The sequence below is a fragment of the Salminus brasiliensis genome, chromosome 1 (genome assembly GCF_030463535.1).
Source record: "Salminus brasiliensis chromosome 1, fSalBra1.hap2, whole genome shotgun sequence".
In the NCBI taxonomy this organism is placed as follows: Eukaryota; Metazoa; Chordata; class Actinopteri; order Characiformes; family Bryconidae; genus Salminus; species Salminus brasiliensis.
In genome coordinates this window covers 11,332,452-11,357,735 of record NC_132878.1, presented here as the reverse complement: position 1 = coordinate 11,357,735, position 25,284 = coordinate 11,332,452, and the positions used below count along the sequence as shown (strand labels likewise).

General features: G+C 38.9%; 1 protein-coding gene across 2 annotated transcripts; it reads left to right on the top strand.

Annotated features, from left to right (window-relative positions):
• The first annotated feature begins 1,789 nt into the window (after positions 1 to 1,789).
• Positions 1,790 to 17,494, top strand: LOC140572836 (uncharacterized). 2 transcript variants are annotated; one of them, XM_072692779.1, is made up of 5 exons: positions 1,790 to 1,999; positions 3,276 to 3,300; positions 7,897 to 7,965; positions 10,238 to 10,273; positions 15,428 to 17,494. In XM_072692779.1, exons 1-5 carry the CDS (start codon positions 1,796 to 1,798, stop codon positions 15,841 to 15,843), a joined length of 750 nt encoding a protein of 249 aa, XP_072548880.1. In that variant the 5' UTR covers positions 1,790 to 1,795; the 3' UTR covers positions 15,844 to 17,494. The 2 variants fall into 2 exon arrangements, with proteins under 2 accessions (XP_072548880.1, XP_072548881.1); XM_072692780.1 differs by having other exon boundaries at positions 7,560 to 7,965.
• Positions 17,495 to 25,284: the final 7,790 nt, after the last annotated feature.

Below are 25,284 nucleotides of genomic sequence, written 5' to 3'. Positions count from 1 at the left end.
TGTTTTGCTTTTATTATTTATTAATTTATTTATTTTTTGTACAGCTTCATTAGCAGCACACCAGTAGCTACATTGCTTTAAGTGTCTCTGAACGTTTTGTAGCTTGTGTAAGAGATTATGTTGTTTAATTGATTGATTAATTATCTGATCTGATGTGATGTGATTGGCTGTCACAGTAGATACAAAGAATAGTTTTCTGCAAGTTCTGCAAGGTACATTGATCGCACACAAAACCATGATGACTAACACACTTCACCTTTATGGAGTCTTTGCTATTTTGTTTTAGGAGTTTTGAAAAGCTTTGTTTGTTGATGAACAGAAATGTTTCATTATGGCAAACAGCAGCAGAATTCTTCTTTTGTATGTTCTCTTACAGAAAAGGCTTTTGGGGGGGGGCATTTTTGTTTATTTTTATAATGTTTATATTTATATGTGTATATATTTTTATTTTAGTTTCTATTTATTTATTTATTTATATGTTGTTGTTTCTATTTATTTATTTATTTATATCTGTTGTTGTTTCTATTTATTTATTTATTAGCCAACACCCGAGGTGGCTGGCTATGTTTTCACAGCAAATAAAAATAACAACAATTTTCCACACCTCATTGATCTGACAGCTTTTTGCCCCCCTCTGTAACCTAAACATCTGCAGACTTTGAGCTAAACACCTGCAAGGTGCTTTAGTCTCATTTAAACCATGATGACTAACACACTTCACCTTTACCGAGTCTTTGTTCTTTTGCTGTAGATTTCTTTTGAAAGATTGAATTGTCAAAACATCAAAAACCTTTAAAGTTCATTAGGAGAACAGAAGGTTTGTGGGTTCAATACCCAGTGTTTCACTAGTGTGTGTGTGTGTTCACTGCATGGATGGAAGCCAAATTCCATCCCAAATTCCATCTAATCACTAATGTATTTACACCAAATGTTTGTGAACACCCCTTCTACTTTAGGTCGCATCCGTTGCTGACACAGATGTGCAAATGCACACACACACACACACACACACACACACACACACACACACACTGTATATGTACAAATCTATGTCACAGCATGTCACATATCCTTCCCACACATGTTCAGTAGGGTGTCCTGTCTGTGTATTGTGTTTAAGATCTGCTGTATTGATCATATTGATTGTATTGTCTGGTTTTATGTTTGCAGTCTGTGGTCTGTAGAGAAAAGGGGTCTGTGTAGAAAGCCTTCCCTGGACAGCACAGAGTTACTCCAACAAAAGCAGGATTTTGGGGAAAAACTGATGAAAACGCAGGTGTCCCAATACTTTGATCTCTTTTTCTTATATCAGTAGTAAAGGCCACAGTAATAATAACAGCCTGTTTTATGAAAATCTATAATGCAAAAAAATGAAGTATGGCTGTTGTTGGAAAAATACTACCACATAAGTGGCCAAAAATAAATAAATAAATAAAGAATTCAATCGAATTGTTAGATATGGAACATTTAATAGAGTTTATTTACATCTTGATTTATTCAGTGTTTATTTAGCCAACACGTGGAGTAGGGGTCACTCTGGTGCTGGCTGTAATAAGACAGGTGTTGGTTAATAAATAAATGAACTGTGCTAAACCCTTTCTGGCTGAAATTCACCTTCCCTTAATAAATGATGCTGAACTGAATGTGGATGTTCCAGTTCAAGATCCAGTCTAAGATCAATTCTCCCAATATCAGTTTGAGGTGAGTCTAAGCTTTTTTCTTTCTTGCTTTTTTTTCTCGATGTGTGTCATAAGCTGCCACCCCCACTCCTCTCTCTGCGGTCGAGCAGACCTGGATGCGTGGGAGCGTGGGTCTTACTGTCGACGGACTATTTCATCGCATATTCAACACGCTCGCCTTCGTAGTTGAAGCATCTCACCTCGCCGAGAGCCGCGTTACGAGCATGTCGCACACAGCGCGAACGTACGCCAGCTGGATATCTGTCCTGGTCGTTGTGGCCATTACCTCTTCGTGCGTTACCTGGCTATACGTACCGAGGGTAAGAACGTCATTTGCTGACCTGATGGACACACACACACACACACACACACACATTTTTAAGCCACTATATATATATATATATATATATATATATATCTGTTACAGTCTGTGCTGCTTTTAGCTTTTGAAAGCTGCACGCTGCGTTGTTTGGCTATCACTTTGTTTATGACGCCATGCGTTCTGTTAAAAGATAAAAGGCATAGAATTGCTTCTATTGTGACGCCAGAACGCCTGGCTTTGAAGTTTGCGCCGCGCGCAGGGTGGAGCTGGATGTCATAGATGCTTCCATAGATGTGTCCGCCTTGCCCGTACAGACTTAGGGCTCAATTCCTCAATATTGGCTTGCCTTTTTGGTGATGGTTGCTTTACGCGTCAGGGTTTCTCACTCTTTCCAGCCAAAGCCAGCTCTGTATAATAGGAAGTTGATACTGGACGGCTCTTACGTTGGGATTAAAGCTAATTGGTCTATTCTACCCTAGCAAACCTTCGTGAAATATCCTTTGGGATATGCTAGTAGTCTGTTTGGGCTCATGTCCTTTATTTTTTTCAGTTGTAATTCTTGTTCACACGATTATCCTTCAACCTCTCTTTATCCCTCAGAATCAAAGCGATTGATCTGGTTACTATGCCTTTATGATTGATAAGTAAGTACAGAGCATCTAACCTGATTGGCTGTCCTGTGCTGTGCATCATTCAAACAACAGTTAGGGCAGATAACGGTTTGTAGAGTGGGTGGTGGGTGGATGTGACATCACTGTACACACTGTATCAGCACTCCATCAACCTCTGTTCTCCCTTCCTGACTCTTGACCCTCTGTTCTCCCAGAATCTAAAGTACCGTTTTACCACTAGTGTTCCTCTTAAACAGGTCCTTGAGGTACAGAACAGCACGACTTTGGGCTTAAAGTTTGTACCGAGTTCAAAGTGGAGCCTCTTACCGCCTTTTTACCATTTGTGGAGGAGCTGAGCATAGCCCCCGTCCTCCTGTTCAAGCCCCGCCCTTCTGTGTTGAGATTGAGTTGTAATTCATACCACCAGCATCAGTGTGAGCTAGCAGAGGATTGTGGAGCTACTGACCAATCGTAGCCCAGGAGGGCGGTGCTTGTCGTAAGACGGATGGGGAATCTCTGATTTTCTCAGATTCTCTTCTGAACAGTTTTAACCAAATGACTTCTTGCATATGATCCTCTGTGTATGCTGGCATGAGTGGTTGTGGACAGGATCCAATCAAAAGTCACTTATTTCCTGTTTTCTTGTGTCTCTTTTTCCTCTAGGAGCCCAGAGGATTCATCATCAACGGTAGGTTTCCACTTAACCACTGCAGCAATAAGACACGTCTCTGTCGCACAGGGCTTAGTTGGTCCTCTCACTAATCCCCTGTTTAAAGCTTGAGACCTGAGAACTGATAAACGGGTTGTATTTCTAATAAGTGGAACAACAACTAGTAGCCACACTCAACGTTTATGGCCCCTGGTGGCTCCTGTTCTATGGGCCGTATTTTTTAGTTCCTCACTCTTCTAAGTACAGAACTTTCAGAACTTTCAGAACTTTCATAGCATCCATAGCATCCTGAATGATTCAGTAGCTACAGGATAAGTCCTAGTACGCCCTCTTCCAGAGCACATAAAGAGGAAGGTGAATGTGGTGTTAAGACTCTCACTCTAAAAAGATGTGTCTGCCCAGGTGGGCAGTCGAACCCCAGTCCTCCACATGGGGGGCAGTGGTGTTACCCAATTAGTGTTACCCACGTAGCTACTTAATAGCTCGTAGTAGTTACTGAATATTTCGTAATAGTCATTGAAAGATTTATGTTACTGAATGATAAATAGTAGTGTATTTTGAATTACTCATAGTAATCACTGAATAATTCATAGTAGGTACTTGATATTTTTATAGTAATTGCTCAGTCATTTACTATTAGTTATTTAATGACTCTTGTCACCAAATAACAACATAAGTATGCTTTGTACTGAATTAAGTTTTAGCAGATATTAAATAATTCATGTTATTTGAATCTTTATGTACTGCATAACACATAGTAGTTATATATAATTAATCTTAGTAGATACTTCATACAATATAAAGAATAACTCTTATAACTACTGAATAATTCAGATTGATTATTAAATAAATGATGGAAAATAACAAACTTATTATTAACTGAACTCACAATTCATAGTAATTACCGAATAAATGATAGTTGTAATAAATAATGTATTGTAATTAGTAAATAATCTATACTATATACTGTTACCAGGTCATAACAGTATATACTAAATACTTTATACTAGTTACTGAATTTCCACAATAGCTAGAGCCAAAATCTGCACTCAGGTATTTTTTCATCGAAATAATGATTCAGTTAAAAGTAAAAGTAGGAGTGCTGTAGGAGTATAAATGTGTCAGAACAAGGAAATGCAGGGACTGAGTTCCCTGAAGAACTGCAGTGGAGCACATTCATCTCTTGTACTTTCAGTGTAAGATAACGTCTATCAGCAGTGAGACTGAACTTAGTCAGGTGCTATTTCTTTCATCTTTCTTTTCCGTTTGAAATAAAATGTTAAGGCTCCAGATTTAGAGGTGTAAGAGACAGTAAATGAGTGCAGAAGGCTACTGACTCAGTGTGAATGTCTAAAATTGAGTAAAAAGTGAAAAGTGAATTCTTTCTTCGAAAAGAGAAGTACCACTCAATCAGAACTTGAATTACATACATTCAATTGAGTTCATGTAACTAGTAACTACTCACATCTGGAATAGTGGGGACTACAGGGCCCAACCTATTACACTTAAAATGCAACTCTCACATCTCTGCTGTAAATATAACACCGACATCCCCAACACCTACCATCTATTGTAACAGTTGCTAAATTAATTGTAATTAATCATATTATTGTTTATGTTGTTTGAACTAACTGGGATATTTTATTCTAAATATATAAAATATCTGCATTAGAATAAAAATGATTAGAGAAATAGGCTGTGTCAAATGGCAAAATGTTTGTCTGACCACAAAGTAGAATATCAGATAGCAACACAGTAGCTCCATCCAGTAATAAACACGAGGCACGAGGTCATGGTTAAAACACAGGGTTTTATTTCCTGCACAACAACCCATGAAAACTGGGCTGAAAGAAAGAAAGAAAAATAAATAAATAAAGAGATTACAATTAAAGAGTGTATATGTGTCCTACATATACAAATCATGCTCCTATAACTGTATAACTGTATTTTCCTGTGCTATGTAGGACAGTATGTAGGACTGTATAACTTAGTATTTAACTTGTAATTTCACTCGTTTATTTAGAAAGCATACCTTTCTTACATGCTACATGTCTTTACGTAACACACTTTAAGCACTTAAAATGTCTTATAACCTCAATTCTGTCATATAATTATTACGCTATACAATAATACAAAACACACCTAATATGCTGCTTAAATACTTAATAGGGGCTAAATCTGGAATATTCTTCTCTAGAACTTATTTCTTGTAAGTTATATAAACATAATAATACAACTGTATTGGAGCTCTTCCTACAGCGTGCTTCTTTGGTGCTTTGTGAATATGGTGAGTTGTGAATGGAAATATGTGTGGAACTTCAGAGCAATGGCAATTAGTTCCTCCTCTTAGACCAAATTGTAAATATAGAACACAAACAGCAGGGGGAACAACAGGAAAATAACCTGGCAGTGTGAGGCAGTTTCAAACACCATAACATTTGGAATCAAGGGGTTATATTTGAAGGTTTTATTTTAGCCTGGGTAGCTCTCGCTGCGAGATGTTCACATGTTTTAAAATGATGCTATAATTTAGCAACCAGGAAGGAGAAAAAAGTGTGTTATGTGACCTTTACATTCAACTCAGTCATCACACACACACACAGTGTCACTGATGCAATATACCAAAAGCTATTTGAGTACCAATACAGTCCTCCTGTGGAGTAGCCTGCTTGGCGAAAGTTAGAGAGTCAGTAACCAGCCAGGTCCTACATCTAAAGTTACCTTTGTGGTACAAAAACAGCTACAGTATCCCTAAATAGATACAGATGACTTTGCTATAGGGCTGGGCGCTATGGTAAAAATATTTGAAGATATTTTCATGTTCCATATATCCCTTATGATAGAAAAAGTAGCTTAACTTATTATTGTTCAAAATCAGTCTATCAGCATATTGTGTATCACAGTAATAACATTTTTCACAATATGATAAAATATTGTCATACATTACTACGTGAAATATCCATCCATACATCATCTTGTAGCAGATTGTCCTGCTTACACTTATATTATTTGAGGAATTCTTCTTAATGAGCTTTAGCATCATAAGTTTACAGTGAGAACAGACTCACACAGGCCTGCTCTTACCAATTACAGCTTTGGAGGGGTTTGGAGGGTCCTTAAGGTTAGGCCCACTGTAGCAGTGCAGAGTGTAGTTATTACCTTATTATTATTATTATTATTATTATTATTATTAGTCGTTACTGAATTCAGAGTAGTTACTAATAAATTCTTAGTAGAAATTGCATAATTTAGTTTTTTAATGATTCAGAGTAGTTAATGAATAATTCAGTAGTTCCTAAATAATTCACGGCAGGTTCTATAAATTCATACTAGTTACTGAATACTGTATTGAAGTTACATAATACATGACAAACTGACATACTGAATAATTCTGAGTAGATTCTGAATAATTCAGAGTAGATACTGAATAATTTTGAGCAGATACTAAATATTTTAGTTATTACTGGATTATTTATAGTCGTTACTGAATCCAGAGTAGCTACTAATGAATTCTTAGTAGATTGCTGCTGCATAATTTAGTTACTTAATGATTCAGAGTAGTTACTAAATAGTTCCTAGTAGTAACTGAATACTGTATTGTAGTTCATGAAAAATACATAGCAGATATTGAATCATTCAGAGTAGTTTGGTTAATTTAGAGTGGATACTGAATAACAGAATAGATTGTAAATAATAAGTTGTTACTGAATAATTCCAGTAGTTCCATAATAATTCATTGTTACTAAATAATTCAGGGCAGTTTCTGTAAATATACTAGTATACTAGTTACATTTAGTTAACATACTAGTCACTTAATACTGTATTGTAGTTAAATAATACATGAGAATTTAGAGTATATATTAAATAATTCAAAGCAGTTACTGATTAATTCAGAGTAGGTATTGAATAACTCAGAGTAGTTCCTGAATACTGTATTGTAGTTAATAAATGATTCATAGTAGTTAGAAATATCAGAAATATCTCTAGTGAGATAACAGAAATATCTCTAGTGAGATAACAGAAATATCTCTAGTGAGATGTTTGTCTCAGGATAAACAGAGTATGTTAGGTCCTTAAGGCTAAGCAGAGTGTAACAGATTCAAGGCGGTCATTGGAGCACTTGCTTTTTTTCTTGAGACGCTGACATACGACATTACGTTTTATTACAGGATGCTGTGTTTCATAAACAGGAAGCTTTGCATCTTAGGGTCGTGCTGAGTGGTCTTTTTTCGGTGTAAAGATGTTATCAACTGTCACTTTTTTTCCTTTACTTGTAGAGGAGCAAAAATGGTAAAGTTTTCCACCAGCAGTGCAGCTCACAAGTAGACCTACTGTTCTTACAGTCGAGCATGTTTGTTTGAAGAAGGGCGTTTTTGTGTTTGTGCATGTGGTTATGTGTTGCTAATATGTGTGCTCATGTGAGTGAGTGTGCTTTCTGCTGTATGTTTATTTATCATGCATGCTTGTGGTGAACTGTAGCGCTGTTTCCCGTAACACTCCACTTTGCTGTTTCTAGCACGCTGCTTGGCATGATGCATGGGTTTCCTCTGCAGTATGTGACAATTATTCTCTCAATATGTCACAGCCATTTGTTTTTCCCTCCCTGGCCACCAGGTACTACTATGGACAGGATGTTGAGAGCCTATCAAAATGTATCCAGGAAAGCATATGGCCTTTTTAAAGGTAAGAGGCTTTACTGAGTGTTTGAATATTACAGGAGCCATGAGTAGAACAGGCTGTTATAAGTCTCTGAATGCTCATAGTGTGTGAATAGTGTTTATCTTTTTTAAAGTGTGGTCAAGCAAACCATTCAAGTTAGCCATGATGTGGCCAGTCATGAGGTGAGCAGTGGTTTTTAAACTGGTCCCTAAGGACCTCCTCCAGTCCACAATTTTTCTGTATGTGTGTCTGAAGAGCTGAGGACTGAGGACTGAATTGAGAACTTTTATTAAAAAAGAATAGAACAGACATGCTATTTTTTATCATTTGCAAAGAACAGAAAAATAAAAACCAGAAAATGTGCCTCTTAATGTTTCCATTTTCAGTTTAATGTATATTCAACATTAAAGAAATTAGCACCTGAACCCGAAAAGCTGTGCCTTATATTGTCTTGATGTAGCACACTGGCTACGCATGATACAACATTATACAACGCATTCTAATGTTACATCCTAGAATGGCAAATGGCAAAAGAAAGATCAAAACCTTGTATTCCATTTTTTTACATATTTTAAAAACAGCAGTTGTTCATAATGTTATGCTGAATGTACAGAATGAATGGACCAATAGAAATGACTTAGAATAACAATATATCTAAATATCTATAAATAACAACTTGTGGAACAACGGATATAACAACTTTCCTATTCTAAAAGGTTAGGTTTTGTTCTGACAGCGACAATATGTATTATCTGGCCACCAACCAAAGACCATTCTTTCAGAAGTGGTTGTGGGGTGTTGTGGTTATTGTCACTACTTGGCAACTGTTGATCAGTAGCATGAGCTATGGTAGGGGGAAAAAACTGAGGCCGGATTCACAAAAGGGTGAATACATTTTTCTTTTTACTTTTTTTAAATTCATAATTAAATACTGAATCATTTTTAGTAGATACTGAATAATGAATCTTAAAATTTAAACTCAGCAATAACTCTAGGATTCAGAGTGGTAAAGTACTGTTAATGTCTGCTTATGGAAAATAATGGCTTTTTAATGTTTCACCACTGGAAGATGTAATCCACCGTCACTTGTACTTGTACTAAGTTCACTGAATGTTTATTTTGTAAATTTCACTGAATAATGGCAATGACAATGAACTGTTTATAATAAGCAATACAATTCAGCATTAAAAGCTATGTTATAAATGGGTGCAGGGGAACAACAATTGGGATTTTAAGAAAATCTTAATAATTTAGACTTTCTTAAGATGAAGACTTTCTCATTATGTTTTTTTTTTTTAAGATTGTCCTAGAAAAATTCTAGCAGAAAGCTTTTTAGCCAGTCAGATTGTGTGGATGCAACCGAAAAACAGCTGGCAGAACAGCAGTATACAGATGATAGCATGGCGCCTGTCTCAAGTAGCACATTCAACTTAGCAATGGGCCCCTGACTAAAATTCAGCATCACATAACTTAACAAATGCAACCACAGTGAACTCATTTTGTGATGGTGGTTAACAACTTTCTTAGTCAACCCAACTTCGCATTCTCAGGCTATGATTAATTCTTGTTCATGTACATATGAAAGCGTGACATTTACAACAAATGGACAGTCAAATGAAACATGGCAGCAATTTTCAGCAAGCACAAGACATAGTAAAAGGAAAAAGTGGTATAAATATAACATGATGTTATAAACTGTAAACAGTTGAGGAAGCTCATTTTCCTAAGTGTAGAAAAATATTTCCTTTAAAGTTAAGGAAGGTGTAAAGTGTAAAGTAGTAGATATGTTGTGAAGTGTCTGCACTTTACAACATATAAACAAATATAAAAAAATAAAAAAACTGTTGTGTTGACAGAGTTGTGTTTTTGCTGCTATAACTGCTTTATGTTCTTCATATTAATGTGGTCAATATTTGTTACCGTAGCTATTTTTCAAGTATATAGTTTTCTTTTCTGAAAAGTGGTGTTTGCTCCAGTTGTCTTTTACTGTTTTGATTTACTGTGTGCTGTACAGCCAATTAATAGCTGATTTGTCATCATTTACTAAAATAAAACAAACCTAAAAAAACAACATTTAAGTAAAAGAATCACCAGAAGGTTGACCCTGATTTGTCCAAAAGCTGTTTACGACCATCCAAGGTTAAATCAAACCAATGTTTCTTGGCTAACCAAAACAATTGTAAGACTGTAACTTTTAACCCTGTTCAGTAGCCAATGGTCAGCCAGTGGACACCCCTTTAAGGAGACTCTGTCAGACTGCAATGGTCATCTTTTTTATCTTTGTCTTTTCATTTAGTTGACAGAAACGAAAACAACAGTGTGGCTTACGACAGTAAGTATGGTATTATCTTTTACAGTAAACAAAGTGAAGTGGTTTTAACAGTACAAAGTGCTTCAAATGGTTCTTTGAGAAATTCAATACAATGTTTATTTACATGGCACCTTTCACTACAAATGTCGTCACAAAGCGCTTTACAGAGATCCGGGTCCATGCTTCTTATGAGCAAGCACCACAGTGGGGGTGGTAGCGACAGTGGCAAGGAAAAACTCCCTCATACTAAGAAGAAGAAACCTTGGTCAAAGGAACCCATCTGCCTTAGGTCGACCCGCACAGCACAAACAAACAAACAAACAAAGAACTAGACAGAGAGATAATGAAGAGCTATAGCTAATGTAGGAGCAGGTTATGAAGTATGAGTGTGAGTAGGTGCTGGACAGAGAGATAATGAAGAGCTATAGCTAATGTAGGAGCAGGTTGTGAAGTATGAGTGTGAGTAGGTGCTGGACAGAGAGATAATGAAGAGCTATAGCTAATGTAGGGGCAGGTTATGAAGAATGAGTGTGAGTAGCTGCTGGACAGAGATAATGAAGAGCTATAGCTAATGTAGGAGCAGGTTATGAAGTATGAGTGTGAGTAGGTGCTGCACAGAGATAATGAAGAGCTATAGCTAATGTAGGAGCAGGTTATGAAGTATGAGTGTGAGTAGCTGCTGGACAGAGAGATAATGAAGAGCTATAGCTAATGTAGGAGAAGGTTATGAAGTATGAGTGTGAGTAGGTGCTGGACAGAGATAATGAAGAGCTATAGCTAATGTAGGAGAAGGTTATGAAGAATGAGTGTGAGTAGCTGCTGGACAGAGAGATAATGAAGAGCTATAGCTAATGTAGGAGCAGGTTATGAAGTATGAGTGTGAGTAGGTGCTGGACAGAGAGATAATGAAGAGCTATAGCTAATGTGGGAGCAGTTTATGAAGTATGAGTGTGAGTAGGTGCTGCACAGAGATAATGAAGAGCTATAGCTAATGTAGGAGCGGGTTATGAAGTATGAGTGTGAGTAGGTGCTGGACAGAGAGATAATGAAGAGCTATAGCTAATGTAGGAGCAGGTTATGAAGTATGAGTGTGAGTAGGTGCTGGACAGAGATAATGAAGAGCTATAGCTAATGTAGGAGCAGGTTATGAAGTATGAGTGTGAGTAGGTGCTGCACAGAGATAATGAAGAGCTATAGCTAATGTAGGAGCAGGTTATGAAGTAGGAGTGTGAGTAGGTGCTAGACAGAGAGATAATGAAGAGCTATAGCTAATGTAGAAGCAGGTGATGAAGTATGAGTATGAGTAGGTGCTGGACAGAGATAACGAAGAGCTATAGCTAATGTAGGAGCAGGTTATGAAGTATGAGTGTGAGTAGGTGCTAGACAGAGAGATAATGAAGAGCTATAGCTAATGTAGGAGCAGGTTATGAAGTAGGAGTGTGAGTAGGTGCAGCACAGAGATAATGAAGAGCTATAGCTAATGTAGGAGCAGGTTATGAAGAATGATTGTGGGTAGCTGCTGGACAGAGAGATAATGAAGAGCTATAGCTAATGTAGGAGAAGGTTATGAAGTATGAGTGTGAGTAGGTGCTGGACAGAGAGATAATGAAGAGCTATAGCTAATGTAGGAGCAGGTTATGAAGAATGAGTGTGAGTAGCTGCTGGACAGAGAGATAATGAAGAGCTATAGCTAATGTAGGAGCAGGTTATGAAGAATGAGTGTGAGTAGGTGCTGCACAGAGATAATGAAGAGCTATAGCTAATGTAGGAGCAGGTTATGAAGAATGAGTGTGAGTAGCTGCTGGACAGAGAGATAATGAAGAGCTATAGCTAATGTAGGAGCAGGTTATGAAGTAGGGGTGTGAGTATCTGCTGGACAGAGAGATAATGAAGAGCTATAGCTAATGTAGGAGCAGGTTATGAAGAATGAGTGTGAGTAGCTGCTAGAGAGAGATAATGAAGAGCTAGAGCTAATGTAGAAGCAGGTTATGAAGTATGAGTGTGAGTAGGTGCTGGACAGAGAGATAATGAAGAGCTATAGCTAATGTAGGAGCAGGTTATGAAGTATGAGTGTGAGTAGGTGCTGGACAGAGATAATGAAGAGCTATAGCTAATGTAGGAGCAGGTTATGAAGAATGAGTGTGAGTAGGTGCTGGACAGAGAGATAATGAAGAGCTATAGCTAATGTAGGAGCAGGTTATGAAGTATGAGTGTGAGTAGGTGCTGCACAGAGATAATGAAGAGCTATAGCTAATGTAGGAGCAGGTTATGAAGTATGAGTGTGAGTAGGTGCTGGACAGAGAGATAATGAAGAGCTATAGCTAATGTAGGAGCAGGTTATGAAGTATGAGTGTGAGTAGGTGCTGGACAGAGAGATAATGAAGAGCTATAGCTAATGTAGGAGCAGGTTATGAAGTATGAGTGTGAGTAGGTGCTGGACAGAGATAACGAAGAGCTATAGCTAATGTAGGAGCAGGTTATGAAGTATGAGTGTGAGTAGGTGCTGCACAGAGATAATGAAGAGCTATAGCTAATGTAGGAGCAGGTTATGAAGTAGGAATGTGAGTAGGTGCTAGACAGAGAGATAATGAAGAGCTATAGCTAATGTAGAAGCAGGTGATGAAGTATGAGTGTGAGTAGGTGCTGGACAGAGAGATAATGAAGAGCTATAGCTAATGTAGGAGCAGGTTATGAAGTATGAGTGTGAGTAGCTGCTGGACAGAGATAACGAAGAGCTATAGCTAATGTAGGAGCAGGTTATGAAGAATGAGTGTGAGTAGCTGCTGGACAGAGAGATAATGAAGAGCTATAGCTAATGTAGGAGCAGGTTATGAAGAATGAGTGTGAGTAGGTGCTGCACAGAGATAATGAAGAGCTATAGCTAATGTAGGAGCAGGTTATGAAGAATGAGTGTGAGTAGCTGCTGGACAGAGAGATAATGAAGAGCTATAGCTAATGTAGGAGCAGGTTATGAAGAATGAGTGTGAGTAGGTGCTGCACAGAGATAATGAAGAGCTATAGCTAATGTAGGAGCAGGTTATGAAGTAGGAGTGTGAGTAGCTGCTGGACAGAGAGATAATGAAGAGCTATAGCTAATGTAGGAGCAGGTTATGAAGAATGAGTGTGAGTAGGTGCTGCACAGAGATAATGAAGAGCTATAGCTAATGTAGGAGCAGGTTATGAAGTATGAGTGTGAGTAGCTGCTGGAAAGAGAGATAATGAAGAGCTATAGCTAATGTATGAGCAGGTTATGAAGTAGGGGTGTGAGTATCTGCTGGACAGAGAGATAATGAAGAGCTATAGCTAATGTAGGAGAAGGTTATGAAGTATGAGTTTGAGTAGGTGCTGGACAGAGATAATGAAGAGCTATAGCTAATGTAGGAGCAGGTTATGAAGAATGAGTGTGAGTAGCTGCTGGACAGAGAGATAATGAAGAGCTATAGCTAATGTAGGAGCAGGTTATGAAGAATGAGTGTGAGTAGGTGCTGCACAGAGATAATGAAGAGCTATAGCTAATGTAGGAGCAGGTTATGAAGTAGGAGTGTGAGTAGCTGCTGGACAGAGAGATAATGAAGAGCTATAGCTAATGTAGGAGCAGGTTATGAAGAATGAGTGTGAGTAGGTGCTGCACAGAGATAATGAAGAGCTATAGCTAATGTAGGAGCAGGTTATGAAGTATGAGTGTGAGTAGCTGCTGGAAAGAGAGATAATGAAGAGCTATAGCTAATGTATGAGCAGGTTATGAAGTAGGGGTGTGAGTATCTGCTGGACAGAGAGATAATGAAGAGCTATAGCTAATGTAGGAGAAGGTTATGAAGTATGAGTTTGAGTAGGTGCTGGACAGAGATAATGAAGAGCTATAGCTAATGTAGGAGCAGGTTATGAAGTATGAGTGTGAGTAGGTGCTGGACAGAGAGATAATGAAGAGCTATAGCTAATGTAGGAGCAGGTTATGAAGAATGAGTGTGAGTAGGTGCTGCACAGAGATAATGAAGAGCTATAGCTAATGTAGGAGCAGGTTATGAAGTAGGAGTGTGAGTAGCTGCTGGACAGAGAGATAATGAAGAGCTAGAGCTAATGTATGAGCAGGTTATGAGGTGTGAGTAGGTGCTGGACATATGCTCAGTGTTAATGCTGATTGAGTATGTGTATGTATAGAAATGGAGTGTGGAGTGTTGCAGAACTCAGAGCAGAACTGTAACACAGCAGGGCAGCAGGAGGAACAAAAAAGAGGGTTAGGCGACTTGTGTCAAAAGCTCTGCTGAGTAGAGGGACAGGCCTGATTCTGGAACATGGATGAATGGACACCTCCAGATTGAATGGCAGGGCATCTCATTACATGTAAAAGAGAGAGAGAGAAAGGGGTTAGGATGGTTGTGTTGGAACTCTGCTGAGTAGTGGGACAGGCCTGATACCAAGACGGAGGAACTGAACCAAAAAGGGGAACTCCAGGCAGGCAGATCAGGACATGGGGGAGAGAGACAAAAAGATTAAGGTTAAAACAAGGTTTACATTTAGTGAGAGACCTGTGAGAGAAAAGTTTTTAATCTAGAATTAAAGACTGAGAGTGTGTCTGATTTCCGTGTATTAACAGGGAGGTTGTTACAAAGTTGGGGGGCTTTATAAGCATTGTTTTTTCTAATACGTGGGACTGATAATAGGCCAGCATCTTGAGAGTGGAGTGTACATGGAGGGTTGTAAGGTGTAAGAAGTTTCTTCAGATAATGTGGGGCCAGACTATTGAGAGATGTATATTTTAGAAGAAGTATTTTATAATCTATACGGAATTTAACGGGTAACCAGTGTAAGGTTGAAAGAATTGGGCCAATATGATCAAATGTTCTAGCTCTAGTTTGCACCCTGGCAGTGGTATTCTGAAGAAGCTGGAGCTTATGAAGCGATTTTACGTGGCTTTCCAGCCCAACAGCGCATTGCTGCTGAGTTTAGCGATATTGTGTAAAGAAACACCAGAGAAGAACCTCTTTTGGTTCTATAAAGAATTTGTAAACACTTTAGTTGTTAAGGAACCTTTACATCAACTGGTGGTTCCTTAAACCTTTAAAAGGTTCATCACACTTCCACCACCTTTCCCAAGTACTTAGCTGTCCTCTGAGTGGTGGTTGCTGTGCTATTTCCTCTTTTAGTGTTTGATATTGTCTTTGTCTTTTCCTCTAGACAAGTCTAAGAATGAGCAAGACCACCTGACCTGGGCTGAGGAGTTTCAAAACAGTAACTTAATTCTGGACCCAAGCAGAAAGTGGATTATTGTGGAAGAGAGGGGCGTCTACCTGATCTACCTACAGGTGACATACACTTCCAAAATAGTCAACACCCTAAATAGTGACACCCTAAATCTCGAGCTCTTCGTGGACTTCAATTACACAGAGGGCAAGCAAGAGTTCAGTGCTGCCTTTGATACTCAGAAGCTCACGGAGAACACGCAAGAAGCCCACCTCAGCATCTTCTTTCTGCTGCACATGAATCCAAAGGAAAAGCTGGCGGTACGGGCGTACCCAGTGGACAAGATCAGCAATGACAACACTCGACCGATTTCCAGCTACATCACCATCGTTAGGTACGCTGACTGGTAGATGTCAGGCCCGAGGTGTAACCAAACTGTCAACTTCTTCATCTGGGCGTCTGGACTTAGTGCTTACATGTGTTGTTTGTATGTCAGCTACCATTTTGTTTTGCTCGTTGCTGAAGTCACAAGGCAGAAGTTCTTCTATGACGGTAGCCAAATAGAGGACATCTGCATTAGCAGCTGCCACGAAACAAAGCATCCAGATGTTTAACCACGAACGAAACTGTGACGAAACTCCCTTTGACATGTTCGGGATGTTTGCGTAGGGCGCTGCAATACTTTCTTGGTGTGTTTTTTTTTTTTTTTCTTTTTTCTTTTTTTTTCATGTTCCCCTCTGTAGCATGACGTTCCCAACTCACGATTTTCTGAGAAGCATGACACATTTTCCTCCCATGAGAGACAAAAGTGATTTTCACTTTGTTTCAGGTTCGTTATGAGTCAGTTGAAAGAAAGAGCATCGAGGCTGCTTCCTCATTTATCAGCATGCAGTATGAAAAAATGAGCACACATACACACACACAAAAAAAAGTTACCGTCATTTCTATAAGCTTGCTAAATCTCAAAAGCCAACAGAGCTCGGTTGAGATGGTGAACATAGTGACCTCCCCACAGATGCTGGTTACATTGAGGGATTGAGGGAGCTCCAGCTCCAGTTCAGTTTCCATCATCTTTCTCCTCCAATTCTCTGATGAACGTCTTCTCAACAACTCACCTCCTCCTGTTTTTACTGTGTCTGGTGAACCAAAAAAGCAAACCACAAATGCATTTGAAGATGCACAATGGATGGTGGAAAGAATGAAACCAGTTCTGAAAAACGATCACACGTTCCTCTAAGTTTGGAATTCTCCTTAGTTCTTTCACAAGCAAAACCTGAGAGGACCTAATTTGCCTTTTCCCAGAACGACAGAGACAAACTAATCTAGCACGTAGCACCTCGCTCCATCTCACTGTAGCCTGAGTTCTAACAGTTCCAGAGATTAAATCTCTGACTTTCTCTACAGTTCTTCTCAATGCAGGTGTTTCATGATAACAGACACAATAAGGCATCATGTGGTAAATAAGGAAAATTATGCTCAGATTTTTTTTAAGGGTTTCCAAAAAAAAGCTAGTAATGTCAGCAGGTCCATGATATCAACAAGGGAAGTCACACTAATCTAACTTGTCTTATAACAGTCATCAAGCTGCCTCGTTAAAATAAATGATAGAAATGATAGGAATTCTGTATTTTCGGTCTGCCTTGGTGGAACCCCCAGTATGTTAGATTAATTTCCCCAAGTTGTTTGGGGAAATTTGTTTCTCCATTGTTTAACTTTCTCGGTTTCTCAACTGAAATGTCATCTGTACAACAAGAACAATTTTCCAGGCTTATTGAACTAGAATTATCTTATTAATTACGTTCGATAGGGGCTTGATGATGGGGCTCAAGACTTAATGACTGAAATGTGAAAAGGCTAAACGTGTACCAGAACAGATCACTTTTGTGATGTCAGCTGTGCAACTACTCCTCAATTCAGACCCATTTGATTGTATATGATATATTTTTTTATTTGGTAGCATGAACCAGAAGATCACTCATGTTGAGTGATTGGAAATGGACTACTATCATTGTTCTCAGATAGCTTTTAACATATTGTATTTATCTACTGCAATTTCTAAATGTCTGTAATTATTTGTTATTTAATTGTTTTCTAGTTTTTTATTAAAGATATAATTATTAGTTACTTTGTCTCCAAACACTTTGTCTCCTGTTTTATTGCTTCCTTTCCTGCTATCATGCTTAAGACACTGATAGACAGAGATGTTAACTGCATAGATATGTAAAAGTTTAGGAACCCTTGCCCTTTGTCAAAAGTTCTTGTTTGGGAATTTTCACCGCTTTTGAGATTTGATATCATCTTGTTGTACTGTTCTTTTTGAGGTCAATTTAAAGATTTGCCATGATGTTTGGGTCAAGAGATTATGAGGACTGTAGCTTGCACCTCTTAATTTAACCCATTGTGGATTTTGAGGTGTGGATATTTTGGATATTGTGGATATATATTGTGGATATATATTGTGGATATATATTGTGTTTAGTAATGCCTAAGCTCAGAGGTATCTTTGAATTATTAGTCTATTCTAACTAGCTAAGGTTTTTCTTGGGTAAATAGCAAAGCACTTTGTAAGTTGCTCTGGATAAGAGCGTCTGCTAAATGCCGTAAATGGAAATGGAAATGGATAGGATCACTTTCCTGCTGTAGAAGCTATTCACATTTTCTTTCTTTCTTTTGTGATGTTTGATGTTTGCTTCCAGAATTTGCTGGTATTTAACTGAATCAATCAATCTACCCTGGGCCACTGGCTGCAGCACATGCCTAAAGCAGCACATGCCTAAGATCCCCTCCTCTGTTCTGCTTAACAGTTGGAAAGGTGTTCTTTTCATGAATGTTTGCACACTTTTTTTCCAAACAAACTCTTTCTCATTGCAGTCAAACATTTCTATTCTAACTTCGTCAGTCCACGGGGGTCGTTTCCAAAATGCATCAGGATGTTCAGGATTCTGACAACAAATTTTGTGATGAAGATGCAGAGATGGGTTTCTGATGACCATTTTTTTTTATATATTCCAATATGTTATTTTCAGCAAATATTCTGCATTAAAGTGTAAAGTGTGCTGTCTGTAAATGCAAAAGCATGCAGTCTAATGTAGCCTAAATTGACCTGGTGTGCCCAAACCTTTGCACATGATAGCCATTACATGGCTCATTTTCATCTTAGCTATTACACCATATGTGTTCTAACTTTTTTGTATGACCCCACCTACCCACCCGCAGCCCAAACAAATACAACCTAAAAACATGTCATCGCATTTTACTAACATCTTATAACACAGTACCATTACCTAACTACAGTTTCAGATGTACTAGGTGAAAAGTGCACATAAAGGTATAGGTGCACGGATTTGTCACTGTACAGCGAAATGTGTCCTCCACATTTAACCCATCTGTGGTAGTGAACACACACACACACACACTAGTGAACTAGGGGCAGTGAGTACACAAACACCCAGAGCGGTGGGCAGCTAACTCCAGCACCCGGGGAGCAGAGAGGGAAAAGGACCTTGCTCAAGGGCCCAACAGTGGAGTGCTTATTATCAGCAGCAATGAACTGACTCAGTAGCTACAAGAGCATAGAAGGTCACAACACAGCAGCATTTACAAAGACAACACTGACAACATTGCAGAAGATCACAACAAGATTAAGGTAGGGTGCCCATGCATAAAATGGGCCAATGTGTTACTGATAGGTCATGAGCACTGAACTGAGATGACTATACATTCATGGCAATTCTGCTCTCAAAGAAAAGCAAGACAGCAACCCACGCTGAAGATCAAATCAAAACTACCACACTGTAACCATCCTGCAGGTGGCTACTGAACCAAATTATAAACCAGGTCATGACTGCATTTGTTTGTTTGTTTGCCATTTATCTACCCACTACCCCCACACTGTCTGGGCAAAATATATACAGTGGATATAAAAATTCTACACACCCCTGTTCAAATGCCAGGTTTTTGTGATGTAAAAAAATGACAGCAAGACAAATAATTTCACAACTTTTTCCACCTTTAATGTGACCTATAACCTGTACAATGCAATTGAAAAACAAACAGAAATCAGCTGAAAAATATAAAAATAAAAACTTAAAATAACCTGGTTGCATAAATATGCACACCCTTAAACTAATACTTTGTTGCAGCACCTTTGGCTTTTATTATAGCACTCAGTCTTTTTGGGTAGAGCCTATCAGCGTGGCACATCGTGATGTGGCAATATTTGCCCACTCTTCTTTGCAAAACCGTTCCAAATCTGACACATTGCGAGGGCATCTCCTTCAGATCACCCCACAGATGTTTGATGAAATTCAGGTCTGGACTCTGGCTGGGCCATTCCAAAGCCTTAATCTTATTCCGGTGAAGCCATTCTTTTGTTGATTTAGATGTGTGCTTTGGGTCATTGTTGTGCTGAAAGATTAAGTTCTTCTTCATCTTCAGCTTTCTAACAGAAGACCGGAGGTTTTGTGCCAACACTGACTGTTATTTGGAACTGTTCATAAGTCCGTCCACCCTGACTAAGGCCCCAGTTCCAGCTGAAGAAAAACAGCCCCAAAGAATGATGCTGCCACCACCATGCTTCACTGTAGGTATGGTGTTCTTTTGGTGATGAGCAGTGTTGTTTTTGCGCCAAATATACCTTTTAAAATTATGTCCAAACAGTTCAACCTCGGTTTCATCAGACCATAACACATTTTTTCACATGTGTTTGGAAGATTTCAGATTGTCTTTTTACAAAATTAAGCCAGGCTTGGATGTTTTGCCACCCTACCCCATAGGCCAGACATATGAAGAAGACGGGAGATTGTTGTCACCTGTACTGCACAGCCAGTACTTGCCAGAAATTCTTGTAGCTCCTTCAGTGTTGCTGTTAGCCTCTTCACAGCCTCCCTGACCAGTTTTCTTCTTGTCTTATCATCAAATTTGGACGGACGTCCTGTTCTTGGTAATGTCACTGTTGTGCCATGTTTTCTCCACTTGATGATGACAGTCTTCACTGTGTTCCATGGCATATTTAATGACTTGTAAATTCTTTTGTAGCCTTCACCTGACTGATATCTTTGAATAATGGGATCCCTCTGATGCGCTGGAAGCTCTTTGCGGACCATGGCTTGTGCTGGAAGATGTGGCTACAAAAATGTTTAATTTATATAATTTAATTGGTGACAGGTGTGTGCTGACTCCAATTAAACATGAGTTTGAATGTAACTGGTTAAATCTGAACACAGCCACACCCCCAGTTATAAAAGGGTGTGCACACTTATGCAACCACATTATCTCAGTTGTTTATTTTTACTTCACTTCCCTGAAAGATTTTTGTTTGTTTTATAATTTCATTGTACAGGTTATAGGTCACATTAAAGGTGGAAAAAGTTGTGAAATTATTTGTCTTGCTGTACATTACAAAAACCTGGCATTTGAACAGGGGTGTGTAGACTTTTTATATCCACTGTATATATATATATATATATATATATATATATATATATACACAGTGGGGAAAAAAAGTATTTAGTCAGTCACCAATTGTGCAAGTTCTCCCACTTAAAAAGATGAGAGAGGCCTGTAATTGACATCATAGGTAGACCTCAACTATGAGAGACAAAATGAGAAAAAAATTCAGAAAATCACATTGTCTGATTTTTAAAGAATTTATTTGCAAATAACGGTGGAAAATAAGTATTTGGTCAATAACAAAAGTTCATCTCAATACTTTGTTATATATCCTTTGTTGGCAATGACAGAGGTCAAACGTTTTCTGTAAGTCTTCACAAGGTTGGCACACACCGTTGCTGGTATGTTGGCCAATTCCTCCATGCAGATCTCCTCTAGAGCAGTGATGTTTTGGGGCTGTCGGCGGGCAACACAGACTTTCAACTCCCTCCAAAGGTTTTCTATGGGGTTGAGATCTGGAGACTGGCTAGGCCACTCCAGGACCTTGAAATGCTTCTTACAAAGCCCCTCCTTTGTTGCCCTGGCAGTGTGCTTGGGATCATTGTCATGTTGAAAGACCCAGCCACGTTTCATCTTCAGTGCCCTTGCTGATGGAAGGATGTTTTCACTCAAAATCTCACAATACATGGCCCCATTCATTCTTTCATGTACACGGACCAGTCGACCTAGTCCCTTTGCAGAGAAACAGCCCCAAAGCATGATGTTGCCACCCCCATGCTTCACAGTTGGTATGGTGTTCTTTGGATGCAACTCAGCATTCACTCTCCTCCAAACACAAGGAGTTGTGTTTGTACCAAACAGTTCTACTTTGGTTTCATCTGACCATAAGACATTCTCCCAATACTCTTCCGGAACATCCAAATGCTCTCTAGCAAACTTCAGACGCGCCCGGATATGTACTGGCTTAAGCAGGGGAACACGTCTGGCACTGCAAGATCTGAGTCCCTGGCGGTGTAGTGTGTTACTGACGCTAGCCTTTGTAACGTTGGTCCCAGCTTTCTGCAGGTCATTCACTAGGTCCCCCCCGTGTGGTTCTGGGATTTTTGCTCACCGTTCTTGTGATCATTTTGACCCCACAGGCTGAGATCTTGCGTGGAGCCCCTGATCGAGGGAGATTCGCAGTGGTCTTGTAGGTCTCCCATTTTCTGATTATTGCTCCCACAGTAGATTTCTTCACACCAAGCTGCTTGCCTATTGCAGATTCAGTCTTCCCAGCCTGGTGCAGGTCTACAATTTTGATTCTGGTGTCCTTCGACAACTCTTTGGTCTTCACCATAGTGGAGTTTGGAGTGTGACTGTTTGAGGTTGTGGGCAGGTGTTTTTTATACTGTTAACAAGTTCAGACAGGTGCCATTAATACAGGTAATGAGTGGAGGACAGAGAAGCCTCTTAAAGAAGAAGTTACAGGTCTGTGACAGCCAGAAATCTTGCTTGTTTGTAGGTGACCAAATACTTATTTTCCACCATTATTTGCAAATAAATTCTTTAAAAATCAGATAATGTGATTTTCTGATTTTTTTTCTCATTTTGTCTCTCATAGTTGAGGTCTACCTATGATGTTAATTACAGGCTTCTCTCTTTAAGTGGGAGAACTTGCACAATTGGTGACTGACTACTGAATACTTTTCCCCCACTGTATCTAGAATTTTTTAAAATACTTTATACCTAATTTATACCAAATTTCATATTCATGACACCCCCTATGCCAAACTCTGTTTTTTATTTTTTTGCATTTGAAAAATCCCAAAATCTCTAGAACTTTCAAATGCATTTCACCTGTGGCAAATTCAACTATTTGGGCAAAATTTAGAAAGGAAAACTTCAGTTACATATCATAGTTCACAGTGCACCTCAGCGTGAAACCCAAGCTGTGAAGAGTGACTTTGAAGAAAGAACTCTGTGGTGACATCAATCTCAGAAAAACTGCAAAAAACAAGAAGTTTGAAAAAAAGAGGAAGTCGGGCTGCTGTTCTTCATGCAAAACAAATAACATCATAACACAAAAGCGCTTTCCTAGAGTTTCATAGAAGAGTTTCTCAAGCTTTTCAGGGAATCCACTGCAGCATATCACCCTTTCCTAAAGTCACAGTGAAGCTCCCCAAACAGTCTCCAAGTGATCCTCTTTATTTCCCATTCATTTTTAAATGTGTTACAAATCTATACAATTCTGTTTTTAGACGTGCTGTGTGGAATCTAGTTTGAGGATAGCACGTGGGGTTAAGGCACAAAATGTTGGAAAATGTTGAGGTGTTCTTGGAAGAACTTCTTGAAAGGAGACTCGTGACCACCGTCTTTCAGTCGTAATAATGAAACATTTTATTCCAATCAAAAGTACAGTGTGGAGAGAGCCTGCCCATTCTCTGTATCCCTCTGCTCTCTCTCTAGACAGAGAAACACCTCACATTTTATACCCTTCTACAGGTCATGTGTTGTTGCACTATTTCCAGGGGGGGTGTAAATCAACCGTCACATACTATATTTGTTCAGTTCATGTATGGCTTTACCAAGTTAGGCCTGGGAATGGATCACGTTCTCCTTTCTCAAGTCTAACCCATGGGCCTCACCATATTATTCCTCAACTCCATACCATTTCTTCAGATCTTTGAACACCCGCAGAGCCAATCTATGTACACTACAAAGTCAACTCTGTCCATGGTTCCAAAATGTATTTTTGTCTTATGTCCATCAAAAGCCAAATCCTCTTAATTTCCTGTTAGTGATCATGATTGACTATAGCTGGTAGCGTCTCTGTGCTCACATTAAACAGGTTATTTGACAACACTGATAACACAATGGTGCAATGGTAACGCCCATGGAGCCCAGTTTAGATCTGAGAAGGATGATTGTAGATTTATAATCAGGAATGTCTGGGACAGTTCAGATTCCAAGATCATAATTTCAAACAAATGTACCTAAGAACAAGTTATTAGGAGGTGTAAAAAATATCTGTAACCCTCATCTGAGGGGAAATTGCTTTGCCATGAGCTGGAAGCTGCTGTAACACAAGTGTCAGTGTGTACACTTAATAAGTTTTACAGTTTTACATCACCATGGACTGAGAGGCGGTAATCCAAGAAAGAAACGCCTACGTTCAAACACCACTAATATTGGTAAAAAGGTCAAAGAAATGGTCAAAAAATGTTTTATGGTCAGATGAGACAGGTTACGTTCGGTTAGGTTTGTGGCCACAATGAACAGTTTGGAAGAGTGAAGATGAGACATTCAATTCCAAGAACACTGTACCAACTGCTGCATTGTGGTAGCATCATAAACTGGGGCTGTTTTTCAGCACAAAATAGCTAATTTAATGCAGAAGGAGGACTACTTAAAAGCCTAAAAGAAGGCCGATTATGAAACATCAATCTCTTCAGGTGACTGCCACTCCACTCCACTCTACAAATGTTAAATCACATACATTGTCAGACCAACTAAGCTAACAGTTGCTACAGATGGTGCTAGAGGCCGTGTCAAATCCAGGTAGGAGTTAAGACCACGCAATATATCCAATCTAGTGCCCTAGCTTGAGTTTATTTCTAAAACAAGTTCTTTTTTCCAGTTCTCCCCACTTTAGTTGTAGTCTTTCCACCCACTAGGATCTTCATTCTATGGGTCGGTTACCCAGACAGGAATTAAGCAATACCTTTGCAGAAATGTCTATACATGTTGGTAACACTTCACTAAAGAGCATCGCTTATAAGGCAACCAAGTCTTACATAAGCCTGTCATGGCAATTAACATTAAGCTTATAAAACGTAAAACTGTCCAATTTTTTGAAAAGTATTATCAAAATATTTGTCATTTATTCATAAAACAAATAGAATCTGGAAAAAACTGTATGAAATGTATGTGAACTAGTGCTTGCAATGTATTAATGTTTTCCTTTGCCTTCAGAAAAGAGACATTGCCTCCTTGTGGCTCTACAGTGTGACTGCACTACAAACACCGGTATGTAAACACTTCATGTAATAGATCACACTACAAGCAGTAGTGTGCAATCATTTGAGTAACTGATCTTTTTTATTAACACATTAACACATAGTTTCTTCCATAGTTATGTTTGATTAACTTAAAAATACACCTAAAAACCAGAAACTATCGCATCAAATATCTTAAAATTGGCCGACATTCTCATCCAGAGTTAATTTGAATCATGAATCATGTTATGCAGTTAGAGGAATGCAGAGTTATGAGTCTTGCACAGGAACTCTCATTAGTGGGGTGTGGTGTGCTTACACTGCCAGGGAATCTAACTCTATCACTGGGAAGGTGGTGATGCTACTCAACATGCTAATAAATTGTTCTCCTCGCATATGTCAGCTTTAGCAAGCTGGGGTCAGACCCAAGGGTCAGCCATGCTACAGCACGATGTGAGTAGCTGATGCTGTTATAGTGGTGAAGAT